Source organism: Pteropus vampyrus, unplaced genomic scaffold (genome assembly GCF_000151845.1).
Source record: "Pteropus vampyrus isolate Shadow unplaced genomic scaffold, Pvam_2.0 Scaffold300, whole genome shotgun sequence".
Taxonomy (NCBI): Eukaryota; Metazoa; Chordata; class Mammalia; order Chiroptera; family Pteropodidae; genus Pteropus; species Pteropus vampyrus.
In genome coordinates, this window is record NW_011889081.1 from 2,529,508 (window position 1) to 2,551,944 (window position 22,437).

The window sequence follows — 22,437 nt, forward strand, 5'->3', positions numbered from 1 at the left end:
TAGATAGTAGGGGTTATGATGTAGGTTAATGTTCCCAAAGTTCCAAATGTTGGATGTGGCTTGGTGTAGTGACAAGAGCCAGCATCTACCTTGAGCTTGTCTTTGTGTTCACTGAGAGTGAGAGTGTCTGGAGAAGGGTCGGTAATAGGTGATTGGCAGCATGTAACTCAGCATGGAAGTCCTGAGAGGGACACTTGCACTTGGACTGAGTAGTTTCACCTGTGAAGAATTTATCCTAAGGATATGCCTGGATTTAAGTGCAGGGACTTCTGGGGAAGAATTCCAGAAACTACATCAGTGTTAGTTAAGAGAGTGCTTGACCAATACTTGGATATATAAGCTATAGGCTTCCTCCAGTGGAGTCCTCTGAGGCCCTTACAAGTGAGGATGACCGCAATCAGATGTCAGGAGAGCTGTACAGCATACGGGACGATACAGTGTTAAGTGAATAAAGAGAGTATCAAAGTAGCGTGAGCCATTCTGGGGGACAGGTTACACCTGCCTTTTTATTGTTTTTTAAAGTAAGTAAATGTGCAGAGGACTGGAAGGCCAGACGCTCAAACAGAAGCTCTATAGCCTAATGGTCCAAGAATAGCCTCTGGCATGTGGATACAGAGAAGCTGGTTCTGCCACTATGGCACTTAGGGCAAGTTACAGAACTGCACCAGGTCTCAACTTCCTCATCTGAATAGTTGGGCAATAGCTGAGAAGTTCGTTTAGAGTAAATGAGATTAGGCACGAAAATTTCTTAGAGTAAGTGCTGAGTAAATGTGAGGGGCTCTCTGCTATCTAATAATTAATTGTGGCCAGTGAGTAACGAATGGTTCATTTATTTTATTGTTACGTCTTTATTGTCTAAATTATTATTTAAAAAATAAGTTGGTATTTCTTTTGAAAATGGAAAAAAGATTATTTAAAAATATGCAAAACTTCAAGTAACAAAGTTGATTCTAGTTTTATCTAAAGAATATCATTATAGAACAATAATGGGAATGTACTTAATGCCACTGAACCGTACACTAAAATGGATAAGTTGGTAAATCTTATGTGTTTTCCCACAACTAAGAAAAACCTCTACTAACATCATCATCATCGACAACTACCAAAAAAATTGAACATCGTCATCATCATCATCAAGTACAAAACGAAAATTATAAGCAAAGGAAGATTCTGAAGGTGTCCCTGGGACTATTAGTCTGGATCAGATAAGATTTTCTGCCTCATGAATATGACTTGATAGCCTAAATTTCTTACCGTGAACACTACTTAGGTTTGTAACTTGTAAAATTTGGTCTCTCGGTGTTCACGTAGAGCACGGCTTCGGAGTCCAAGCAGCGGGTTAGGGCCCAGCCCCGCCTCAGCTTCAGGTGTGACCTTGGCCGGCCCGGCCACTGCTAGCCTCAGTTTCCCCGTCTGGGAGCTTCGCGTGACAGCTCGCCCCAATCCCGCCCTGCGACCCTAGGATTGGCTCGAGTCAAGTCCCCCCGCCCCGAGGCGGGACCGGGCGGATCCCGCCTGCCGGGCCCCAACCCGGAAATGCGGATCGGGGGCGCCGGCGGGGCAGAGGAGGACCGCGGCGGAGCGACGGAGGGATCTGTCAATGGGCGCGGGCGGAGGCGGCAGGGTGGCGGAAGTCCCGCCCAGCACCGCGCGGGGGCGGGGCGCCGCCGGGGCCTGAGAACAGCGGGGCGGGCGCAGGGCGAGGGCGGCCATTGCTGGGGCTCAGCCTCGGGGAGGAGGACGTTGAGGAGGCGCGGAACCGCGCGGCGCTGCGGGATAGGCGCCCGACCGACGCGGGGCTCATGGCCAGAACCACCAGCCAGCTGGTGAGTACGAGGCGGCCTCCCACACGCGCCGGCCCGTCACTCCTCCGAGCGCGACTACCGCCCGGGCTCGGCAAGGCGGGGCGGCCTGGGGTTCTGAGGGCCGGGCGGTGCCTCACCTGGGGCCGGGAGGCCAGGCGGAGGACCGCGGGCGCCGTGGGGACGTCACTAAGCCTCCAGAGAGCGGGGGCCCGGTGCGGAGGGTGCGGAGGGTGCCCCCGGCGGGGGCGCTGACAGGCGCGCGGAGGTGGGGGAGACGGGGAGGTGTCACCGGCCTGTCGCGGTGGAAGTGTTTGGAAAGTTTGTTGTCGGCGCTGCGCGGCGCGGCCTGGAGCCTCCGGGGTTACCTTTGGTTCTGTTTTCAGAAAACCGCCAGGGCCTTCACCTGTAACCGGGTCCCGGTGTCTCCGCCCGCAGCAGAAACAGGAGGTGCGAGCTCTTGCTCAGAGCACCTGATGCTCCGGGCCTTCTAAATGGATCCTGAGACAGTCCTCTCCCGGATCGGCGGTTGCTTTTCCTGCCTAGAGACTCCACTCGGGCACTGGTATCGGTGCTGTAGAAAGCGCCTAGGCGGCTGGGCTGGAACCCACCGCAGTGGGGAAAGGAGTATGACAAGGAGGAGAGATTTTTAAGGGAAGAGAAAAAGAAAAAGCACTTGTTGGGTTAAATATTATGCTAAAAGAATCACTGGTGTTTTTATGTTCTGGATTCTTGGGAAGATGATTTAGGGTTTCTACCCTGTAAAAAGGTAGAAGTGGGTGATGGAAGGTTAACTAGACAGCTTGTGAAGTTTGGTTCAAAAAGAAAATAAATCCCTTCTATGATGGAAGATCCATGAAATGTACTTGATCTCTTATTTTCCAGCATACAGCTTTGGGTAGCTATTCTTAATCTCTTTTGGGGGTCGTGAGCCCCTTTGAGAATCCGATAGGAGGTATGAGTCCTCTCCTGAAAAAAGGCACAGCTACACTGAATTTTGTAATTACTTCAGGAAGCTCTTGAATGTTCTGCGGCTCACTCTGAACTTCAGGTTAAGAACTCCAGTTTGTAGAGATGAATGATAATCCAAAGTCTAGGAGAAGGAGGATCAGTTCAATTGAGAAAAATGGTGAAAGGCAAAAGGGATGTCGTTGACTATTGCAACATGTATGACTACCCTGGAGTTGCCTGGGCTAACGCACAAAAACACAAATTAGGAGGCTTGATGGAGCTCAGTGGAGGCCGAGACTCATGATGATCCTGGATGTTTGTAGAATGAACTTTTGCACAGTGATGCTGTTGCAATGTAAGGTGTGTACTTCGATGGATTCCATTGGAAGAGGAAGAGAGCATATTTTCTAAACATAATCTTGGTAGTTCCATGGGATGGACATTTGACATCTGGAGTTTACTTTGCATGAGGCAGCTTTTAACTGTAGAAATGTTGGGATCCAATGAAAAACAATGAATTACAGATAAAGGCTAGTGGTCCCGTCATGAAGTGAGAAGGATGGGGTTTTTGGGTCTTGAGCTAGATTCCTCCACGTTTACATATGTGAGAATATGCCACATTTCCCATCAGTAATGGCAGAGGCGTCCCTAATGTTGGATTTTTCACCTGAAGACAGGTTTGCGGGGTTCGAATGAGTTTGCAGTTCAAGTCTAGTATTTTAAGGTGGCACTGTTTGAAAATCCCCTGTCCCAGTGATAATTTTCCCATTTCTTGAAGTGTGTACAGCCAACAGGGGGAGCAGTGTGAGCTGTGAAATCTGAAAATTTGCTAGCCTAGCTTCATAGTAAGGTAGGCTACAGGCTGTAATACCATTGATTGGGCACTTCCTTTAAAAGGCAGGCAGAGGCTTGGCTGGATAGCCCTCACTTGTTGCTTGGCTATTGTCAACTTAGTGTGAGGTAGGTGTTCCCATTTTACAGGTGTAGAAACTGAGGTGCAGAGAGGTTAAGTACCTGCCTGGTAAATAGAGTGCATTCGAGTGATGGCAGAGGCCTGGGTGCAGCTCTGCCCTCACATGAGGAGTGCCCAGAGGGATGGTCTTCTGGGCATGTCAGCACAGGACTCAGTCTAAGGAAGTCCTCGGGGCCAGTGCCCATGATGTCTTCCCTGGGGTTGCGCCTGAATGTCCTGACTGTGCTGGAAGCAGGAGGGACATCTTCACATGGAAGGACAGCCTGCTTATTTATTTCCTTGGGCAGATGGCTGAACTGTGTGACCCTTGGAGCCTGTTTCAGCCTCACGCTGTCAGAAAGCAGCTGTTTGGAAAGAGGCTCTGGTTCATCCTCATTTGAAGGCTGATATTCTGAACGGATGAGGCTTGGAATCCTCCCTTTGGGAAAGAGAACTATGCGATGATTGTGTTAAAGGTAAAATTGGTCATGAGGGAGAGTGGCTCCCTGCAGCTCTAGGGTGGCTCTGTGTTGGCAGAGGTGGCTGCATCTGTGTGTGAAGGTAGTGAGGAAAGCAGAGAACGTGGAAAGAAGTGGGTTCTGATTTTCACTCTTTCTTCTGGGTAGCTCCTCTTCATGTGGCTTTCTGCAGTGTGATGTAGTTCTGCCCCCGTGACGCCCCTACAGCAGTTACTGAGCTGAGTCCAGAGATGGGGAGGTGAGGTCCCCATGCTAATGAGAGATGAGAGTGTAGGTTCTGCTCTTCTACCATATGTTTCCTAAGAGGCATCAGTCACAGCAGCAGCCTTTAGAGATGAGGGGCCTGAAAAGAAGCTTGGGGCAGTTTGTTAAAGCAGATCTGGGCCTCTAGGCTGCCTTTAGCACAGCTTGGGGTGGAGGAAAAGGCGACTCTTGAGTGTGTCCCCTTGATTTTGTGTCCTCATTCCCTGAGCCACCTGATGAGAGGTTTGGGTGGGTGAGGAAAGTGCGTGATGAACTGAGAAGTGCTGTAAAAATGAGAGGAGCTAGAAAGGTTCGTCCTTTTCGAGTTGATGACGTGTGGAGAGCCTTCCCTGGCACTCTACTTTGTCCCGTCTTGAGGGGTGTCTTCTGTGGAAATGTACTTTGATTAGAGCTCAGAGCCGCTGCTGAAGACGCTTGATGCAGAAATGAAATCCTCGGCAGGTGCGAGGACTAGGGCTGGTTTTTGCCAGCTTTTGCCTTCCGTGTGATGACAGCTGGCCGTAGGGGTGCGGAGCAGAGCGCAGTTGTTTTCAAGGCAAGTTCAAAGGGCTGATCACCGGGGAGGAAGTGCCCGTGTGGAAACTAAGTTTTGGACAAGTATCACTCAAGCCTTTTCAGTAGTGCATTCTTCTGTAACTGGATCACAGTTTTTACTTGTTCAGTGTGACACCAGGCCCTTGAAACAGATATTTGAATATTGAGAACTTGGTATGGATCTTGTCTAGCTGAATCAACAGGCAGAGTGCATTTCCCCAAAATTTGTGGTGAACGAGTTCTGATGCTAATGTCTTAGAGGAGAAAGGCCTGTTGGGTTCACGATGGTTCTTGGAATCTGTTTTCAGTGCTTGATGTTGCACAAAATCTGTCCCCATCCTTTTAGTCTAGAAAATGTTCCTGATTTAGACTGAAATTTTTACTCCAAGAAATTCCAAGTTGTTTTGAGTGTGTTAAGAGGGAAAGAGATTGTTAAAAAGGATTCCCGTCTGTGGGCTTGAACTCTCTCATCAAAGCAACCGAGTCAGATTTCTGTTTAAATAGATTACACAGTTCCACAGAAACGAGAACTGACAGCACTGCAAACTGTGAGTGTGTAAAAGATGGACAAGTCTGACATTAGCAGACTGTGCCTGGGAGCACGACTCATAGAAGGAAAAACAAGTGTGCTTTCCATCTGGAGTGTTGGTGAGGGGCCCGATGAAGGTGGTGGGTACATAGTTCTTGGTGGCCTAGTGACCTCCTCCATCCACAGACAGGAGCACGTGCCCTCTGTACTATCCACTGAACTTTAAATCAGCTTGCAGCCTGTAGGGAATCAAAAAGTTTACAGGTGTGGTTCGATGCCAAGAATTTGGTTCCCGATGTCCGTGTCCTCTGCATGTTTGTGGAGCTGGTGGCAGGCCTGCCCACGTTGGAGAGGGCTGATGAGAGGCTGCGCGCAGATGGCTGCATGTGTGTCTCGGCCGTATTTCTGTTGGAATTTATGCAGTTGAAAGCTCAGCTTTTACAATGAATCCATTGTTAATGTTTCATTCTCTAACCTGTTTTCCTCTTTTGGAATTAATTTTACTGCAGCAGGAGTTGTATCTCAAAAGCGACAGCTGTATATTGGATGCTGTCAGAGAAGGCTGATAAGATTTGTGGGGAAGCTCAAAGCCTCACTCATGTTTCATAAAGTCCTTTGACCTGCAGTGGAAACCGGTGGGAAAAGAGGCCAAGAGTTAACTTTTCTCCTTCCCAATTTCTAGGAAATTGGGAGGACAGGGCCTGCAGAGGACGTGGGAACTCTGCTCCACCCAGGGGAAAAGGTGTACCTTGTAGACCTTGCTCTTGAACCCCATCTGAAGTGCGGTGGGTGTGCCGGGTGGTAGCATGGCTGTGGATGCTGTCCTGCAGTGAAGGAAGTAGTTACATCTGGAGGGGGTCGGCCACACGGCCTTCTCATCACGCAGTCTGGCCTGGAGGGCCTGAAAACATTGACATGTGCTCCTCTTAGTTCCCCCTTTCCTGGAGAGTGAGGAAATGAGGAGGGCTTGCTGGTGGGTCTCCAGGTTCGAGCACTCCTGTGACTTCCCCCTGCCTCCCCAGGCCTGTCACTTTGCTTCTCTGCAGTGAGGGTTCCTCCTCCGACTCCCCTGCCGTGTGGCCTCCCTTCCCAGCCTGCAGAGCCCAGGACAGTGTCCAAGATGTTCTCGGCTGCCAGGTTCTCTACTTTAGGTCCTTCCTCTTTGCCTGAAGAAATTCCCCTCTGTGGAAACCCCCACCCTCTGGTGGCTATGAAGCCTTTTCTGACCAATCAGCTTCTTCGTGCCCCCCACCCCTGGTCTGCACCTGGTTTTGTTGTATATTCAGTGTTCTGTTTCTCTAAAACAGTTTCTGCAGCTAGTTATGTCCGTGTCTTTCTAAACCTTGAGTCTTTAGATAGCTTCTGTTACTGTTTTGAACGCTTTCTCCTCCTGGTTCTCATACCTGGGTTTCCTGTGGTATATTTGTCACACGACTGTCTGTCTTATCATTTTTGCTATTAGCAAGACTCTCCTGCATCTTGCATGTGCATTCTGACTCTTGTTATTTGGAGCTGTATGTTTGAAGGGGGCAGGGTCTGATCCTAAACTGTTGCTTGTTTATTGCCCAATACGACAGCATTCCAAAGTAGGAAGAAGTCAGGGGGTTAAAAACATGGACTCATGTTTTACTTCATTGTTTAAGGAAATATAATTTATAATTCTTTTCTGTGTGTGTTATACCATCTACCTGACCCTTGAAAGGTTATATTTCGAAGCCATTGACTCCTTTTTGTGACAGCTCTTCCTGTGAAGTTTTGGGTTAAATGTTGGTTTACAGCTGGATCAGCCAAATGGTACTATCAAGCATACAGTATTTTGGGCTACGTCTCTTTGTATCGGCACTACCACTGCCATGGCATGCATGGCCTGCCGTGGACCACTGAGTTCCTAAGCTGTAGAAGCGGCAGCGTGGGTGATGCGGATCCTGCTCGGGAGGCAGGCCCTCCCAAGGCAGTTGTTTACCCATCAGGAGGACTGTTGCTTGAAGGTCGCTGAGGACCAGATTCCCCTTGCAATTTCTGTGACCAGAAGCCAAGCTTCTTTTCCTTCGTGATGGAGGGACCGTGGAGGAAATGGTCCCCCTCCTCCGTGGTCCCTTTGGCACACCTTTCTTTGCCACTTTAGGCAAGATCAGTGAGGGCTTTTCCCAGGCTTTTGCTCAACTTTTCTCTAATTTCTAAGAGTGTCCTATCCCAAGAAGGGCATATGTTCCTTGGGTGGGTGGTTGAGTGCAGCTGAGGACAGCGCCACTGCTGCACCCCCAGGTGTCTGAGGCCCCAGGTGCCAGAGGCACCACCTTCTTTAATTGATTGTGCTGCTGGTGGTGTGGGGAGATCTCGGCACTCTTTCTCTGAGTAGTCGACATAGTCTCCGGATTTCCCACCGTGCACCTATCTCAGATGCACAGAGAGTGAGCATAGTGAGTGAGAGAGCCAGCAGCCTAGGAAGAGGGCAGGAGCGAATGGGAGTGTGCTGGCACTGGTTGTCAGACGGTGCCGCCTGGACTTCCTTTGGAAAATGATGGGAACAGCCTAATCTTTGGGAAAACTGCCTGTCCCAGCATTGCCTCTGCTCAGCCATGTACTTAGGATCTGGGGAGACACAGCAGCTAGATCCTGGGGAAGCAAGTAAATTAGCAAGCTAACTTTCTTAGCAAGTTAGGAAGCTTGAGAACTACACATTTCGGAGGTCCTGTCATTATTAACTGGCTTTTTTCCCTTGAGGGTGAGCATTTAGTCTTTGTGACTTAGACTGGACAGGAGGCTGAGAGAATAAACTGTTTCCTCAGTGCACAAGCTCAGCATTTACTGCCCTCTTTTTTTCCCATTGTTAGCTCATTTTTTCTTCCTGCACTGTGGCATTCTTCATTCGTGGGTTTTTCTCATTGGTCAAAATTATAGCTCTACTGATTGTGTGCACGTAGCTGGTTATTATCAGATATACAGTTTTAAAGATGTGCATCTAAATATAGATTTTATTCTGAATGCATTTCATTCTGATTTCCTAAAAAAAAGAATCAATACTAATAATCTAAACTTTCTCTCTCTTTAAAAAAGAAAAGAAAATTTTAGAAAACTTCCCTGTCCGGAAGCTGCTGGCACTTTGTGTCTCTGGGGTGGAAGGGGATGAGCATGGGCTGGTGGTCAGTTTAGAAGAGGCATCAACAGAACAGGGTCCACACTCATGGCCTGAAGGAATCCTTAGGTGTTAAAGGCTGAACCTGTAGCTCGATGGGTGGGTGACAGCCTGTATGTGCTCTCACTCCTCTGTGAGTCCCACCAACCACCGCCCTGCTCCACAGGCTGAAGGGAAACTGTCAATAGCATGGCCATTGCAACTGGTGCCTAAAGGGGAGAGCAGTGCCCTGCCAGGAAGGGTGGCTGGCCTTTGTGGGGCTGCTCCAGAGAGGAGCCAGAAGAACCTGGACCGAGAGTGCACCTGGCAGGGGCGCCCAAAGGTCAGGGGAGCAGGGAAGTGGCTAAGTGTAGAGGAAGTTCCAGGAGGGAGGCAGTTCCCCATCCTGGGAGGACCAGGCAGACTGTGCCTGGCTAGTGCTCTCACAAGGAGACCTGCCTACTCTGCTTCAAACATGGAGGCCTTTAGGACAGTGCTAGCTAAAGAAGGTTAGGGGTATTAGGCAATTTATACTAACCTTTTTCTGTGTTCGGTTTTCCTCCTTTCAAGTGTATTATTTCTTTCAGTAGGCCTATGTTTTTCAAATTAGTCTTGAACAGTGACTCTGAGTCAGATTTTTAACGACAGAATGTTTTCTGATATATTAAATTTGCTCAAATCTATCAAAATTGCCTCCAAACAAACTTATTTTTCCAATAAACTTGATTTTGGAATAATTTTAGATATAAAGACAACACAGGGTTCGCATCATACCATCCCCACTTATCCCCCATGTTAACACCTGTACAGTCATACCACATCTGTCAAAACTAAGAAATTGACATGGGTACCACAGTATGAACTAAACTGCAAACCTGTGTGGGATTTGCATGTTTACCCCCAACGTTCTCTTTTCTGCTCTAGGATTTCATCCAGGAATCTCATTGCATTTAGTCATCGTGCCCCTTAGTCTCCTCTGGCCTAGGACAATTTCAGTCCTTCGTTGCTTTTCGTGAACTTGAAGCTTTAGAAGAGTAGTGGTCACGTATTTCGTGGACTGTCCCCCAGTCTGGGTTTGTCTGATGTATTTCGCTGACAGGAGTGGAATTACGGGCTCAGGAAGAACATCAGGGAGGTGGTGCATCCTGTCAGGGGTGCCCGACACCCACTGACTGTCACTGTTGAGGTGAAACAAGATTAGTGCCGATTGACATGTTTTAGGCCCAGGGCCCTGTTCTGCTCTCTGATACGTGCTGTTTGTGTGTCATAGCATGACCAAGTATTTTTATTCTGGAAGGACCTTCATGCTTACCTGTTCTAGCCACTTTCTACAGAAACAGCCACTCCTGGGACCTCTGCAAGGACAGAGATGTTCTCACGTGCAATGTGGGCCTCAACTCACTGATAGAACTGGTTTCCAGTCAGGAGCGGGCCCATGTCCCTCTGAGCATTTTCCCGTGTGCCCAGTCTCTCGGTGCTTCTGTGCAGGGGCAAGGAGGGGTTTGATTGATCTGGTTGTGTGAGAGTAGGTGGTCTGCTCTGATATGTCCTCATCTAGCTTTTTTCTTTCAGATGAAGATAGTGTTGTTTATTGTCCTAAGGACCTTTACCTTGAGTCACAGACTAATCTGTGGGTTGTTACTTTGAGGCTATTAGATTGAAGCAAGAATAGAGTATAGAGTTTCTTCTAGCCTGGAACTCAGAAGATAAGCGGTTCAGGAAAGTCATGAGTTTGGTTAGTTTACCTACCCATCTATTGATTCGCTCTACCAACCCGCTTCCCACACAACCACAGCAAAAGGGACCAGTAGGAAGAAAGACAGGGCACTGATACAAGCTGAAAGCACTTTGGAGGAAATGATGGTGATGGCTCCTGGCAGTGGACAAATAGGTCTCAGGGCGTCGAGGGCCCATCCCAGGACTCTGGCCAGTCTGAAATCACTTGTCAGGTGCTCGGAGTTGGCTAAGGCAAGGCAAAATAAAGTCTATCCCTGCTGTCCGCCCTCCCTTTTCTTCCCCCTCCTTTCCTCGTTTCTGGTACTGAACTCTAAATTGGTGAGCGGTGGAGGTGTGGATGAACGGCATACTAGACAAAATAGATCTTTCTTGGCCTGCTGACGATATGAAGTTTTACTGTGGGAGTTGGCCGTTAACATTGGGACAAAGTCTCTCTGTCTCAGTGGCCATCATTGTTCCCAGTAAGAAACTCTTTATTCAAAATTTGCAGCTAAGGGGCCCGAGAAGGGAGAACAGCTGTTTATGGTGCTGTTTCAGGTGTCAGGATAGGCATTCTTGGTTAGGAAAAAGCTGGGGCTCTCTTCTGTGTTGCCAACCACAGGAACTGACACTACTGGAGGGGTGTTTCTGCACGATGACATTTATTTAGATGGCCAGTGGCATTCTGGGGGCTGTTTTTTGTTTTGTTTTGTTTTTTATCTCATTTCAAGGAGAGGAGCTTCTGAAGATTAAAAAACAAAAGTCTGACCACACTGATCTAACATTTCTCTTACAGGATAACCTGTTAGGGTTATTAGAACAGTTGTCCATATCACTGTGGGTATATGTTTATGTGTGGGTAACACTGATGCGGGGAGGGAGAAAGAATCCAGGGCATGTTAAGGACTTAGGGAAGTTCACACGGGTCCCAGTGCTGCTCTCAAGGATCTTGCGTCTCGCCTGGGGAGGTGCTGTTCCCTCTGGTGTACACAAACCACTGGCCAGTAAGGACAGTGTGCAGCTCAGTCCACACTGAGGTTGAAGGACGCATACACAGCAGAAGGAGAAGGCAGAGGTACTGGATCAGTGTCAGTAGGGGAAGGTGCCGGGCTGCTGCAGCAGTCAGAGGACTGGGAGACACTGAGGATCCCCAGCCCAGCAGAGGAGACCGGAGAGGGGTAGGGCGTGCTAGGGGCGCAGGGTTGGTAGGGCTGGAACCCCAGAGAAAGGCTCTCATTTCATTGGAACTGCCCATGTACTATAGGTTTTATTTTAGCTTTTGACCTTTTAGTCTTGGAGGCCCAGGGAGGTTTTCTGTAAGGAGCTGGGGCTGGAAGCTGGAGAGAGAGAATGAGGAGGGAAAGAACTCAGCACCTGCTGGCCTCATCATGTCACTTACCAGATAACGTACTTTGGAACAAGTTAGGCGTCCCTCAGATTACCAACCTTGATCGTGGGGGAAAAGGACTGCCAAAGGAATGTAATTCCCCAGGAAAGGTTCCTATTTTAAGTGCTATATAATTAACGTGACTTTAGGTTAGCAACTCAGTTTTCTTTTGGTTGTCTACTTTAATATGTTAAAATTATCAAAACAGAAGGCAAGAGCCTGACGATATGTTTTCTGACTAATAGGTTTGGCTGAGTAAAGCTTTCAATGCATATGAAATCTTCTGGACTGAATGGATTATCTTTGAAGTGCTGCTGTTTTTCTGATGTAAGCTCCTGGAGGACAGGTTTGAAAAGCAGAAATAGGATTTCCATGCTGGACCCCCGCTGGTAGTTCATGATTTCTGCCCCTCACGTAGGATTTGCATCTAAAAGCTACTAGTTTCTTCATCTGCTCGTGAGCAGCTACTCCTTATACATCTGAGAGTCCTTCCTGAGTGAAGGTCTGGTGAACCTGGATGGAAAGTCAAAAGGTCTGTGGGCCACTGATATGGCCCCTCAGAGGCACCCATCAGCAGGAAGCTCCCCTGCTGTGTCTGCTGGCCCTGCCCACGTCTGACTTTGTCCTTTGTCCTTTGCAGCTATCAAGGCTAATAGGTACAGGGAACCAACTGGAAGATCTGCCTCTCCTTCACCCGGAGGTCATCATTGTTTCCTTTCATTCTTCCTTTAAGCAGATTGGGACCTCTGTTCCATACCTGACAGTTTTGTCTTTCCCTGCTGTTTTCACTACACGTTTTTGCCTAGGTATTTCTTTCACACTGCACTTCCAGCGGCTGCCTATCTGGGTGAACCAGGAGTAGCCATTGTCCTGTTGGTGGCATTTACATGAGGCCATTTTCAGTTGTTCGGAGTTATTTCTTACTGAGTGTTTTCGTAATGTAAATCTTCCGAATTTCTGACTGTCTTGGCTGGATTCTGTACAGAGGACTATGCCAGGTCGGAAGGGCGTGAGCCTAAGGTGTGATACGGCAGTGATTGCTAAATGCTTCCCAGGAAGGTCCTGCCAGTTGGGGTTCCCACTTCCTCGGTCCCTGGCTGACACGGAGTACCAGCATCAGACGCACCCTCTGCTAACCGAGAAGGGTTAAGAGCATTGAGCTGGAATATGACTTCCCTGATGGGAGTGTGAGTGTGGAAAAGGACCTTTTCTGTGCCTCAGTGTCCCCATCTGTAGAAGGGGTGCCAGTGGTTTTCACAGCAAGAATTGTTTTGAGGACTAACCATAATAACACATGTAAGATGCTCATTAGAATGTGTAGCAAACAGTAAAGCACTGAAATGTTACTTTTTTTAGAAGTAGAGAGAAATGGCATTTCATTCATTTTATTTTGCGCAGTGATAATAAAGTTGTATCTGTAAGGGATGTATATAATTATATGGAGAATTTAAAGCATGAACATAACACGAACTCCTATGTGTTATGTTCACAGAGGGATTTGCTAGGTTCTTAGAAGCCCTCTGAGGGACCCTCCTGATTATAATCTTCTGCCCTCCGGTCCAGAGGTAGCCTGCATCATGAGGTTCGCTTTAGCCGAGTTCATGGTGTGTAAAGCATACCATCAGGGAGTTCCAACGTGCAGGAAGTGAGCAGAGCTTCAGTGTCCACGAAGGGAAATCTTGTACTTCAGCATTTCATAGTATGTTTGCGGTGATACGTGCGAAGTTAATGTCAATGGTACAGGTTAGTAAAGCGCAGAGACACGGTGTTTCCCGAGACCTACAATCAGTTCCGGCTGAGGACTAGACTGCAGGCTGCTGGCAGCCTGACCTTGTGTTTTCAGCCCGTCTAACCTGCCTCTTGCTGGGCGAGAGCCTCCAAGGGGCTGGAGGAGAGAGTGGGAGGACAGATTAGGTGGCCACTGTGGGGTGGGGTCACCCACTGAATGCGTCCTCTCCCTTTTTGTCCTTTCTCCACCTTGCTCATTGGAACAGTATGAACAGTCTTACTCTGGTGTTCGTTTGAATCCAGCCAGCCACCCACCTGGAGCTTCAGCCCCTCTGTGCGGTTCCATGCTGAGTAGGATAATTGCATTTTGCTATGTGCTGCACTGCACACAAGAGCATTGGGGCCTGCTTGTCTCTTGGGGGCCAACTTCCCTTCTGTCCACAGACGGAGGCCAGGGTGGGCACCGCATGTGGCACGGTCTGTGTTAGGAGCACAGGCACGGAGGAGCCTGGGCCCCAGAATGCCCTCCCACCACCTCGGCACTCAGTAGCCACTCTGGGTCTGCCCAGTGAGCACAGAGCATACGTCACAAAGCGCCTTCATGTCTGTCGCTCGCTCCCTGCAGCCCTCAAGGAGTATGGCGATGTTATTAGCCTCGTCTAATAGAAAAGTAAATTACGGCTGAGAGAGAGAGTGGCTCACCCGCGGTTACCCCTAGTTTCAGTTACGTCACAGCGCTAGAGCTTGGGTCCTCGGTTTCGCTGCTCCGCCACAGTTGTTCTTCCTGGTGGAAGTCTGGGGCGCGGGGCAGGCAGCAGTGTTGCCGTCCCGCCCTCCACCTGGTTCTCTGTGTTGGGCCTAGCTTCGTAGGATTTGTTGGGGTGAGCAAGGTTCTTACCAGAGTGTTCTTTGCCAGTGAGCACAGCTGACCTGAGAGCAGTGTCAGGTCCCTTTGGGGACGAGCTGGTCAGATTTGGTGGCAGCCTACCTCCCCTTTTATGTAGGGTCCTAGAGGGAGATGTTCCCCGGGTCTGGGGTGTGTTCAGGGCTCCAGAGTCCACTCCGCTCTGGCGGCACTTAAAGGCAACTTAGCTTTTTGAGTTGGGGATCGTTTCTCTTGCTGGCTGGAGCCTTAAGCTGCGTGGACAGCATCTTGACTGTACAAGGCCCTGGTTTTTTATCTCGATTCCTCTGCTGGTGTAACAGAGAGCACAGCCTTCCTATATTGTTCAGTCTGACTCACAGTTCGAATTCAGCCTCCTGATACAGTATATATTTAATTCAGATTTGCTCACAGGTGAATAAACAGCATTTGGTAAGGGCTTGAAGTTTTTATTTTATCATCTGATAACACCTGGTGGACCGTGTCTTCTGTGTTAACTGTAAAAGTGTTCTTAGAAAGCCCCCTCCTGCTCAGCTTGAGTGTTTTTGTGTAGCTTAACTCTTTAAAGCTTGGGGCATTCCTGTTCTCCTTATCTCTGACCAGGAGGTAAAGGGTCTGTGCCACAGAGGTGACATAACTTGTTCAAGGTCAGATGGCTATTGAGGGGCAGAGTGCCCATTCTAAGAGTTCCTTCTCTGCTGGTCCCTATAACTGTAACTGTCTACCCGAGGCTGTGTTACTAGTTCACACACAAAAGGTATGCACAGTTTAGTAACTATTGATTAAGCTTTTGGATCTGTTTATACTTGTGATAGCCTGGAATTAGATTCTTCTTCAGCAGATTTTCAGAAATTTTAAAAACTCATTTTAAGAGCCAAGACATGTTTAATGAATCCAGTTGAGATTGTTCAAATATGGGGTGGTAGGCCCCCAGCTTTGAATCCTTGATCTTGGTGCAGATCAAAGGGCTCCCCCTCAGGTGAAAGACTGTTTCTTATGGTAAGGACCCTGAATCTAGCTTCAAACTCCCCAAGCTCAGTCTTCATATGAAATTCTTGCTCAATTTCCATTTTATTCTTACTAAAGCGATAGAGATGCAGGGGCAGATAAAGATCCAGGAGGATCCGAGGAATATCAGTCAACTCTCTTCCCCCAAATTCGATTCCTTGGCCTCCTGGCGCTGACTCAGACGCTGTCTGCTCTTCACCTAGTCCCCAAGCTCAGGCAGGATTGGGCATTTGGTAGGTGTTCAGTGACTGCCTGTTGGAGGGATGAATGGAGAAATCATCTATTATCGTCAAGTGTTTTAAACTACATTTCAAAACAGAGGAGGAAAAACCATGAGTCTTCCATCCTAATACAACCCCTTCAAAGTATTTTGGAGGAGAAAGCTCTTCTTCAGTTGGTCCCATCTCCTTTGTTGGTGCCCTGGGAAGCCGCCTCTGGCCGCCTGCTGTGGCTTCTCCCCCAGGCACCTGCAGTGGCCTCCTGAAACCTGGGCAAGTTGTCTCACCTCTCCACTTCCTCATCTGCCCAGTGCAACTCTGTCATGCTGCCCGATAATTAAGGACTGCAAGGTGTTCTTCAAGAACATATGGCTCTGTACCTTAAAAATCAGCTTTCGTCTACCTGGCAGTTAGTCTCCTGAGGGTTAGGGAAGCTTTTGTCTGTAACTTGGAGGTGGCAAGGTGTCTCCTTAGTGAGACTCAATGGTAGCGGGAAAAAAAATCCAAGGGTCATTTGTTTCCTTTGCCCCAGATTCACTTGCATTTTAATATATTTGTCAATCAAATGTTTGTTATCTTTAGCAGCTCTGAATGTTGGATACTGGATGTGTTGATGCCGATGTTTTCCTAACTCTTAGTGGCTAAGCAAGGTAATACATAGTTAAATTGAGCCGTGATATGCTTTTGGTGGGTATGAAAATGTAATTTGATTTCAAAGTAATTTTCCCTTGAGAATTTCTGCTTGTAAGAGGAGGCTGCTGAACTCAGTACGGAAAAAGGCAAAGAAGTTGAGACTCTTAAGGTCTTACATACAAACTGTGAGACAAATTGAAGCCTACAGAAAATGCCCAGTTTACACATGGACTGTATTTTTACAAGTTCGTTTGGAAGTCAGTGGTTTAAAACTTGGGATTGGCTTCCTATCAGAGATGCTGTTGCGAAGGGCTGGTTGTAGTCTTGGCCGAAATCCCAAAACCTTGTGTGCCTGCCCTGCAAAGGTGGGGCAAGCACAGCAGGTGACATTCCCACTTACCGATTCGTCACAACACACTGACAGGTATAGGAGGTTTATGGTGAGTGGAATTGTGGGGACATGGCGAGACCCACTTTTCCGGAGACCCCAAAGGGGCCGATGTCGATGGCTGAGTCTCCTAGTCAAGTTCATTGAGAACAGCCATCCTTCCCTGTTCTTGGTAGAGCTGTGCCAAGGGCACGCGTTCCCTTGTTCTCAGCAGCGATGTGGTTATAGAAGCTCATCCTGTCGGTGCACAGGAGGTAGGAAGAGGGAAGCACAGAAGGGGTCCTATCCTGAGAGGTGAGGTGGGGAGACGGATGGGGTCTCATCCTGAGAAGTGATAGGGGAAGAATGAGGTCTGGGGCACAGCCCGTGGGAAGCTCCTGGAGGGAAAGGAGCGGCATTGATGTGGGGCTTTGGCCATCGGGAGCCACGGGGGTGAGGACACTAATGTGAAGCTGTTCGCTAGGCAGGCCACAGCTCCCAGACTTCCCTTGTGTATAAGGCACTTGGATTTGGGGTGCGGCGGTGTGCGTGTGTGTGTTTAGGACAGGTCTGCGATCATAACTCTCATGGTGACTTGGTGTCCGCAGGACCAGGCAGAGGGCCATGTTGTTGAGAACGTCTCTGTGACCAGCTCCATTTTGTGAGGGAGACAGATAATGGACAGGCACACCTAGGGTTTTTGTTGCTTTATGTTTCTACAGAAGCTATTGAGTAACCATAAGTATTTACTTACAATAATTTTGGGTCACTAAGTGGGTGGCCAGCTGATTGGGCTGTGCTGGGAGGGAATGACTCACCTGCCAGCTCCGGGATGCCTGGGCTCCCTGGGCTCTGCTGCCCCCACAGGGCTGAGGTGGCAGGGTGGAGGGAGTGCCCCGGGAGCTTGACCAGGCCCCCACCCCACACGTGGCTGCTGGTCAGCAGGTGTCCTCCGGATCCTGGCTGTTCGTGCAGCTTAATCACTGCCTCAGAATGTTAAAAAATTAGCCGTTTAGGGGAACATCTGTGGTACAAACAAACTTTTGGACTTTCACACAGGAAGAGGGCTTTTTTTCTCTGGCCTTTCATTTCATAGTTGATGCTTAAAAAATGCTTTACAAGGTAAAGTTGCAAACATCATTTTCTTGAACTGCAGAAGTAAAATTATTCATTAAAATACCTGTGCCAGTGAGTTATGCCTGGGAAGGGAAAACATGAGCACCGTATCAACTCTTCCTGTAAACATGTCCATCAGGCAGAGGCCCTGAGACTGGGCTTGGGCTGAGGCGCTTGGCTGGCGAGTGTGGCCGAGGCAGGAAGGAAATCGCAGAATTTCACCAAGGAGGGAGGCTACCCCTGAGGAGTTCCTGTATCATTGCACCCAGAAGGCTGGTTGAGAGGGGACACCGCCAGGACGATTTTGGAGCAGCAGTGGTCTGTCTGATGGCCAGCATCTCGGAGCCTAGGGCTGATGCTGGAGAGTACCTCCTGGGTTAGGCTGACGTCAGACTCTGGTGCAAGAGGCACCTGAGTCCTCATGGGCAGCCCTATTTCTCAGGCTCCCAGTCCTGTGGTTAGAGGTGCTCAGAAGGAGTGTTTTGGGTTGTCAGGGTCCCTGCCAGGGGTTTTGTCTGGAAGTGGCCTGTGCTGTGGGCCAAGCTTGGCAGCTGTGAGTCTAGAGCTGCTCCTGCCTTGAGGCCTTTGCTCTGGCCAGTCTTCTACCAGGAAAGCTGTCTCCAGCCGACTTTAGGGTTTTCACCACCTCCCTAGGTCCTTGCTCCAATGTCACTTTCCCAGTGAGGGCTTCTCTGATTGTTTGAATTTGCACCACTCCACACCAGATACCCATGTCTGCCTTCGCTGCTGTATTTTTCTCAGCAATTATCATCACCCGACACACTGTAATGTGTCCCTGGGTTTTGGTTTTGAGGGGATCTAGCTGCCCCACAAGAATGTGGGTTTCGTGAGGGCACGGGCTCGGTTTTGGTCTTTGGTCTCTCCAGTGACCGGAAGCATGGGTGGCACATAGTAGGTGCTCAGTGAACCTGTGTTGAGGAAGCGGATGAAGCAGCGTGGTTTTGAGCTCTCTGCATTTGCCTCAAATCACTGAGGCTCCTGTGAGGTGCTGGTGGAGTCCCTGCCATTTCACATAAAGCGTGTGATGGAAAAGCAGGTGTGTGGTGTGTCTGACGTCAATGCTTCGTGCCATGTCCAAACTCCAGAGTTCTTTCTCTTCTTACTTGGATGTTGACTTCAGAATGGCTGGTCTTTCTTTCTGACTCATGAAGGCTGCTCTACTTTGAATCTGAAACATTAGGGGAAAGTGAAACTATAAAACGCATGATGCATGATTAGCTCTTATTACATTTTACTTTCTGTACGTATTTCCCTCCCTGCCATCTCAGCACCATCCGAGCCTCCGTCACCGTCCCCTGGACAGTGCTGCAGCCCTCTGCCCGTTCCACCTGAGGCCGCTCCCTCCGAGCCGCCTGCCAACCCACACTCCGGCCCCACAGCAGCCAGGGGTCTGCTCTGTAGCCCCGGCACTCAGCCATCTCGGCCACGGTCACCCTCACAGCTTTAACCACCAGTTCTGTGAGTGTCATCAGGCCCGTCGCCCCATTAGGATGTAGCTTCCTAGGGGCAGGGACCACGTCTGCCTTAGGTAGGTCATGTCCCTGAACCCTGGCTGGCACAGTGGCCATGTTTTTTCAGTAGATGGGGTTAATACTGTAGTAGCTTACCTCCTTTAAGACACTGTGACGAGTAAAAGGAGAGCCTATATTTTTATGAAATAACAGAAAAACCGTGGCTTTGTAGAGTCAGGAGTACTTCGAGAAGTCATTTCACAATCTGAGTTGTCTGCGCTGGGCGAGTTAGAGGCCTCGGAGCTCCCCTCGACCCTCCCAGGACTGTGACATGGAGCTGTGGGATGTGCTGTGAGCTGTGACAATGAGCCAAATGCGCCTGCTGAGCGGGGCAGGGAGGCTAGAGAGGTTCCTGGGGTGATGCGGGGAGCCCTGGAATTCTCGGTGGAGGGGGATGGTGGTTGTGCAGTGTGGGTGCTGCTAGCATCCTCTCCCTGCCCTCTCTCAGCCTGGCCCCGGGACCACCTTCCCACCCTCCCGTACCTCCACACCCACCCTGTTCTCTCCTCTGACTGTGGCCCCCAAACCAAAGCAGGCCTGGCTCTGCTGCAGGTCCAGAGCATTCTGTACCCACAGAGCATGCGGATGGTTTCAGCCAGCTGCCAACACAAAGGAAGGTGGCTAATTAGTTTGTTAATTTATGGTAAGGTGGCATGTGTCCCTTAAAGGAGAGGCTTATTTTAAGCGCCTTTAAACCTCTCACAGGAATTATGCTTTGGGGCTGGGTAAACTTGCCAGGCACCTTGTAAAGGTAAGAGTTAGCATTAATGTTTACAGGTGGGAAAAACCTGGGCTCCAACTTTTATCTTGTGACAGGCTATGTGAAGTATGCAGAACACAGTGTTTCTCTACCCAAGATCTCAATCCTGGACCACCCACAGGGTACAATGCTAAGAACATGAGCCCCAGGATTGTCTTAATGCCTTTTACCTGCTGTGGGGGTGGGGAGGGGCTCCTTCGGAAAGAGAGGGAGGGAACCCCACGGGAGCAGCTGTTCCAGGACGGGTTGCAAGGCTGCAAGCAGGTCAGTGCGCTCAGTCGCTTCTCCTCCCAATCTTATAGAAAGTGAAATGTCAAAGGCTGGCGTTTGGAAACAGCAGTGTCAAAGCCATGAGGATAGAGCAGGACTTCAACCAGAAACTGTGGACTTTTAGGCCTGATCCTCCTTTGTTGTGGGGCCTGTCCTGTTCATTGTAGGGTGTTACAGCATCCCTGCCCCTACCCACTAGATGCCAGTAATACTTTCTCTCTTCCCCTTATGACAACCCAAAATGTCTCCAGATATTGCTATGGATCCCTTTGGGGACGGGGGTAGAATCGCCCCACTTTAGAACCACTGGGCTAGAACATGCATCAAGGGTCCCAAACTTTGTAAGACTGGGAATACATGGTGGTGGAGTTTGTCTAACAAACTGTAGCATAGCCATGGCAGATCCCAGAATGAGCCCCATGTTGGGGCAGCCCCAAGTCCGAGCCTGTTGCTTGTTCTCAGTCTCATTGCTCGTGGAATAGACACAGGCGCTCACTTGAGGAAGGAGCTTTGGTATGGTGGCACATCTGGGCTGCCCAGGTGTTTTTGGGACTGCCCAGGGATCAAACTTGGACTCCTCTACATCCAAATGTGTGTACACAAAGCCGCACATTAGATGTTTGAATTTTGCAGAAAGAAAGGCATCTCTGCAATGCCATCTCTGTGGCTGTTTCTGCCTGATTCATTTCTCACTCACTCTCTGCCACCCCAGCAAATACCACCAGTAACAACAAAACACACTTCCTGTCCTTTAAATCTCAGTGCTCATGACACTTCCTGTCTCTTTTCTCACCTGCTCAAGTGACCTGGGCATTTTCTGTGATGCTTACCTTCCTCAACGTGTGGATGGGTATCAGAGGGCAAGTGAGCAGGTTTTATCCTGTAGCGTTTTGCTTCCTTATCAGTAGGTATCTAGGTATCGCTTGTTGTCACAGAGTCTTTTGTGTCAGGTTCTGCCATGGAGTCTGGGAACTGGCAGAGGTTGTGGGTGCCTACCTGAGTGGCATCTGAATGTGGGGCTGGCCTAGCCTAGCTCTGGTGTAAACCTACATTTTTTAAGGAACAGTGCTCTCCTTTGAAGATCTTTTCTGGAGACTTTTTAAATATGTAACTAAAGATACCATTTTGATAAAAAGAAAAGAAAGCTCTCAGAAACACACGCTTGTAAGCCATAGTCTCATCAGACTTAACCTTCTCATTGTCTTTGGGGAGACTGCTCTCCTTTGGCTGGGCACTTGTTCAGGTAGCAGTCAGGAAGTTTGATGGTGGTCACACGCAGGTCTCCATTGCACCCTTGCTTCCCGTGGACCCGCTACCTCTTCTGCCTTGCCTCCTTAGCCACTGTGGCTGAACCTTTGGAAAACTCCTCACTGCTCTTGGATGTCACTTATGTCAGGGGTCCCCAGTAACCTCCCACCCTCCAGGCTGCACAGCAGAAAGTGTGGTGGGCCAAGGCTTCACCTGTTTTTGCAGCTGCTCCCCAGCTCCACCTCAGATCATGAGGCATTAGATTCTCATAGGAGCACTAGTCTCTGTTGCCAAAAAGATTGGGGACTGCTGGCTTATGACACCTGATTTCACTGAGAAGAATCAATGGGCTGTCCCCTGAGTGTACCAGAAACCTTTATGTGACAGATATGTTGGTGCCTTTGCTAGAATTGTCATTGAGCATAGAAACATGTTGATACACAGTTACATTTTTTCAGGTTCATGAATTAGCTGGTCTCATTTTGTTATTTACACATTTCATGTTTGAGATTTTACTCAGTAGTTTACTTGTCAGTTTTGAATTATTTGTCACTGTCCTGTGGGCCTCTTCTGTTGTCTCCTTGAGCCTTGCTTGGCAGGCAACTGGTCACCCAGGTGAACTTAGGAAGACCTGTTGATCTGATTTACATACTTGGTGGGACAGTTTTGGTGGGGCAGGGCACGACAGAGACACGTGGTGCTCCCACCTTCCTCCATCCTGTGGGGCAGTGATAGCTGCCAATCGGGCATGTGGCCAGGTAGATAGAAGCAGTGCTGTAGTGCCCAGGACTTGCTGTGTGGAGTGCTGCCTCCTGCTTCCCCTCCTTCGTGTTGTGTTCCTTCATCCTGCTGCTCTTCAGTCCTGGGCCTGAGGGTCTGCACTTGGGATGACCCTGGAGGCCCAGGGAGCATTTCCTCCTTGGCTGTGTACAGGATCCCTGTGAG

At 49.2% G+C, this 22,437-nt stretch overlaps 1 protein-coding gene and 2 long non-coding RNA genes across 3 annotated transcripts in view; 1 reads left to right on the top strand and 2 right to left on the bottom strand.

The window, feature by feature from the left end:
• LOC111730056 overlaps positions 1-1,519 on the bottom strand; it is a 3,100-nt gene extending 1,581 nt beyond the window's left edge. The window contains exon 1 of the long non-coding RNA XR_002776544.1: positions 1,255-1,519. This is a non-coding gene — a long non-coding RNA (uncharacterized LOC111730056). The remainder of the gene's footprint in view (positions 1-1,254) is intronic.
• A 181-nt stretch (positions 1,520-1,700) lies between these two features.
• The window catches only part of PDPK1 (3-phosphoinositide dependent protein kinase 1), a 74,124-nt gene continuing 53,387 nt past the window's right edge, over positions 1,701-22,437 (top strand). The window contains exon 1 of the mRNA XM_011376612.2: positions 1,701-1,826. Coding sequence (XP_011374914.1) covers positions 1,803-1,826 — 24 coding nt within the window. The 5' untranslated portion in view covers positions 1,701-1,802. The remainder of the gene's footprint in view (positions 1,827-22,437) is intronic.
• LOC105303142 lies at positions 18,206-20,285 on the bottom strand. The gene is made up of 2 exons (XR_002776547.1): positions 20,145-20,285; positions 18,206-18,871 (listed from the first exon to the last, which is right to left on the bottom strand). It is a non-coding gene; the product is annotated as an uncharacterized LOC105303142 (long non-coding RNA).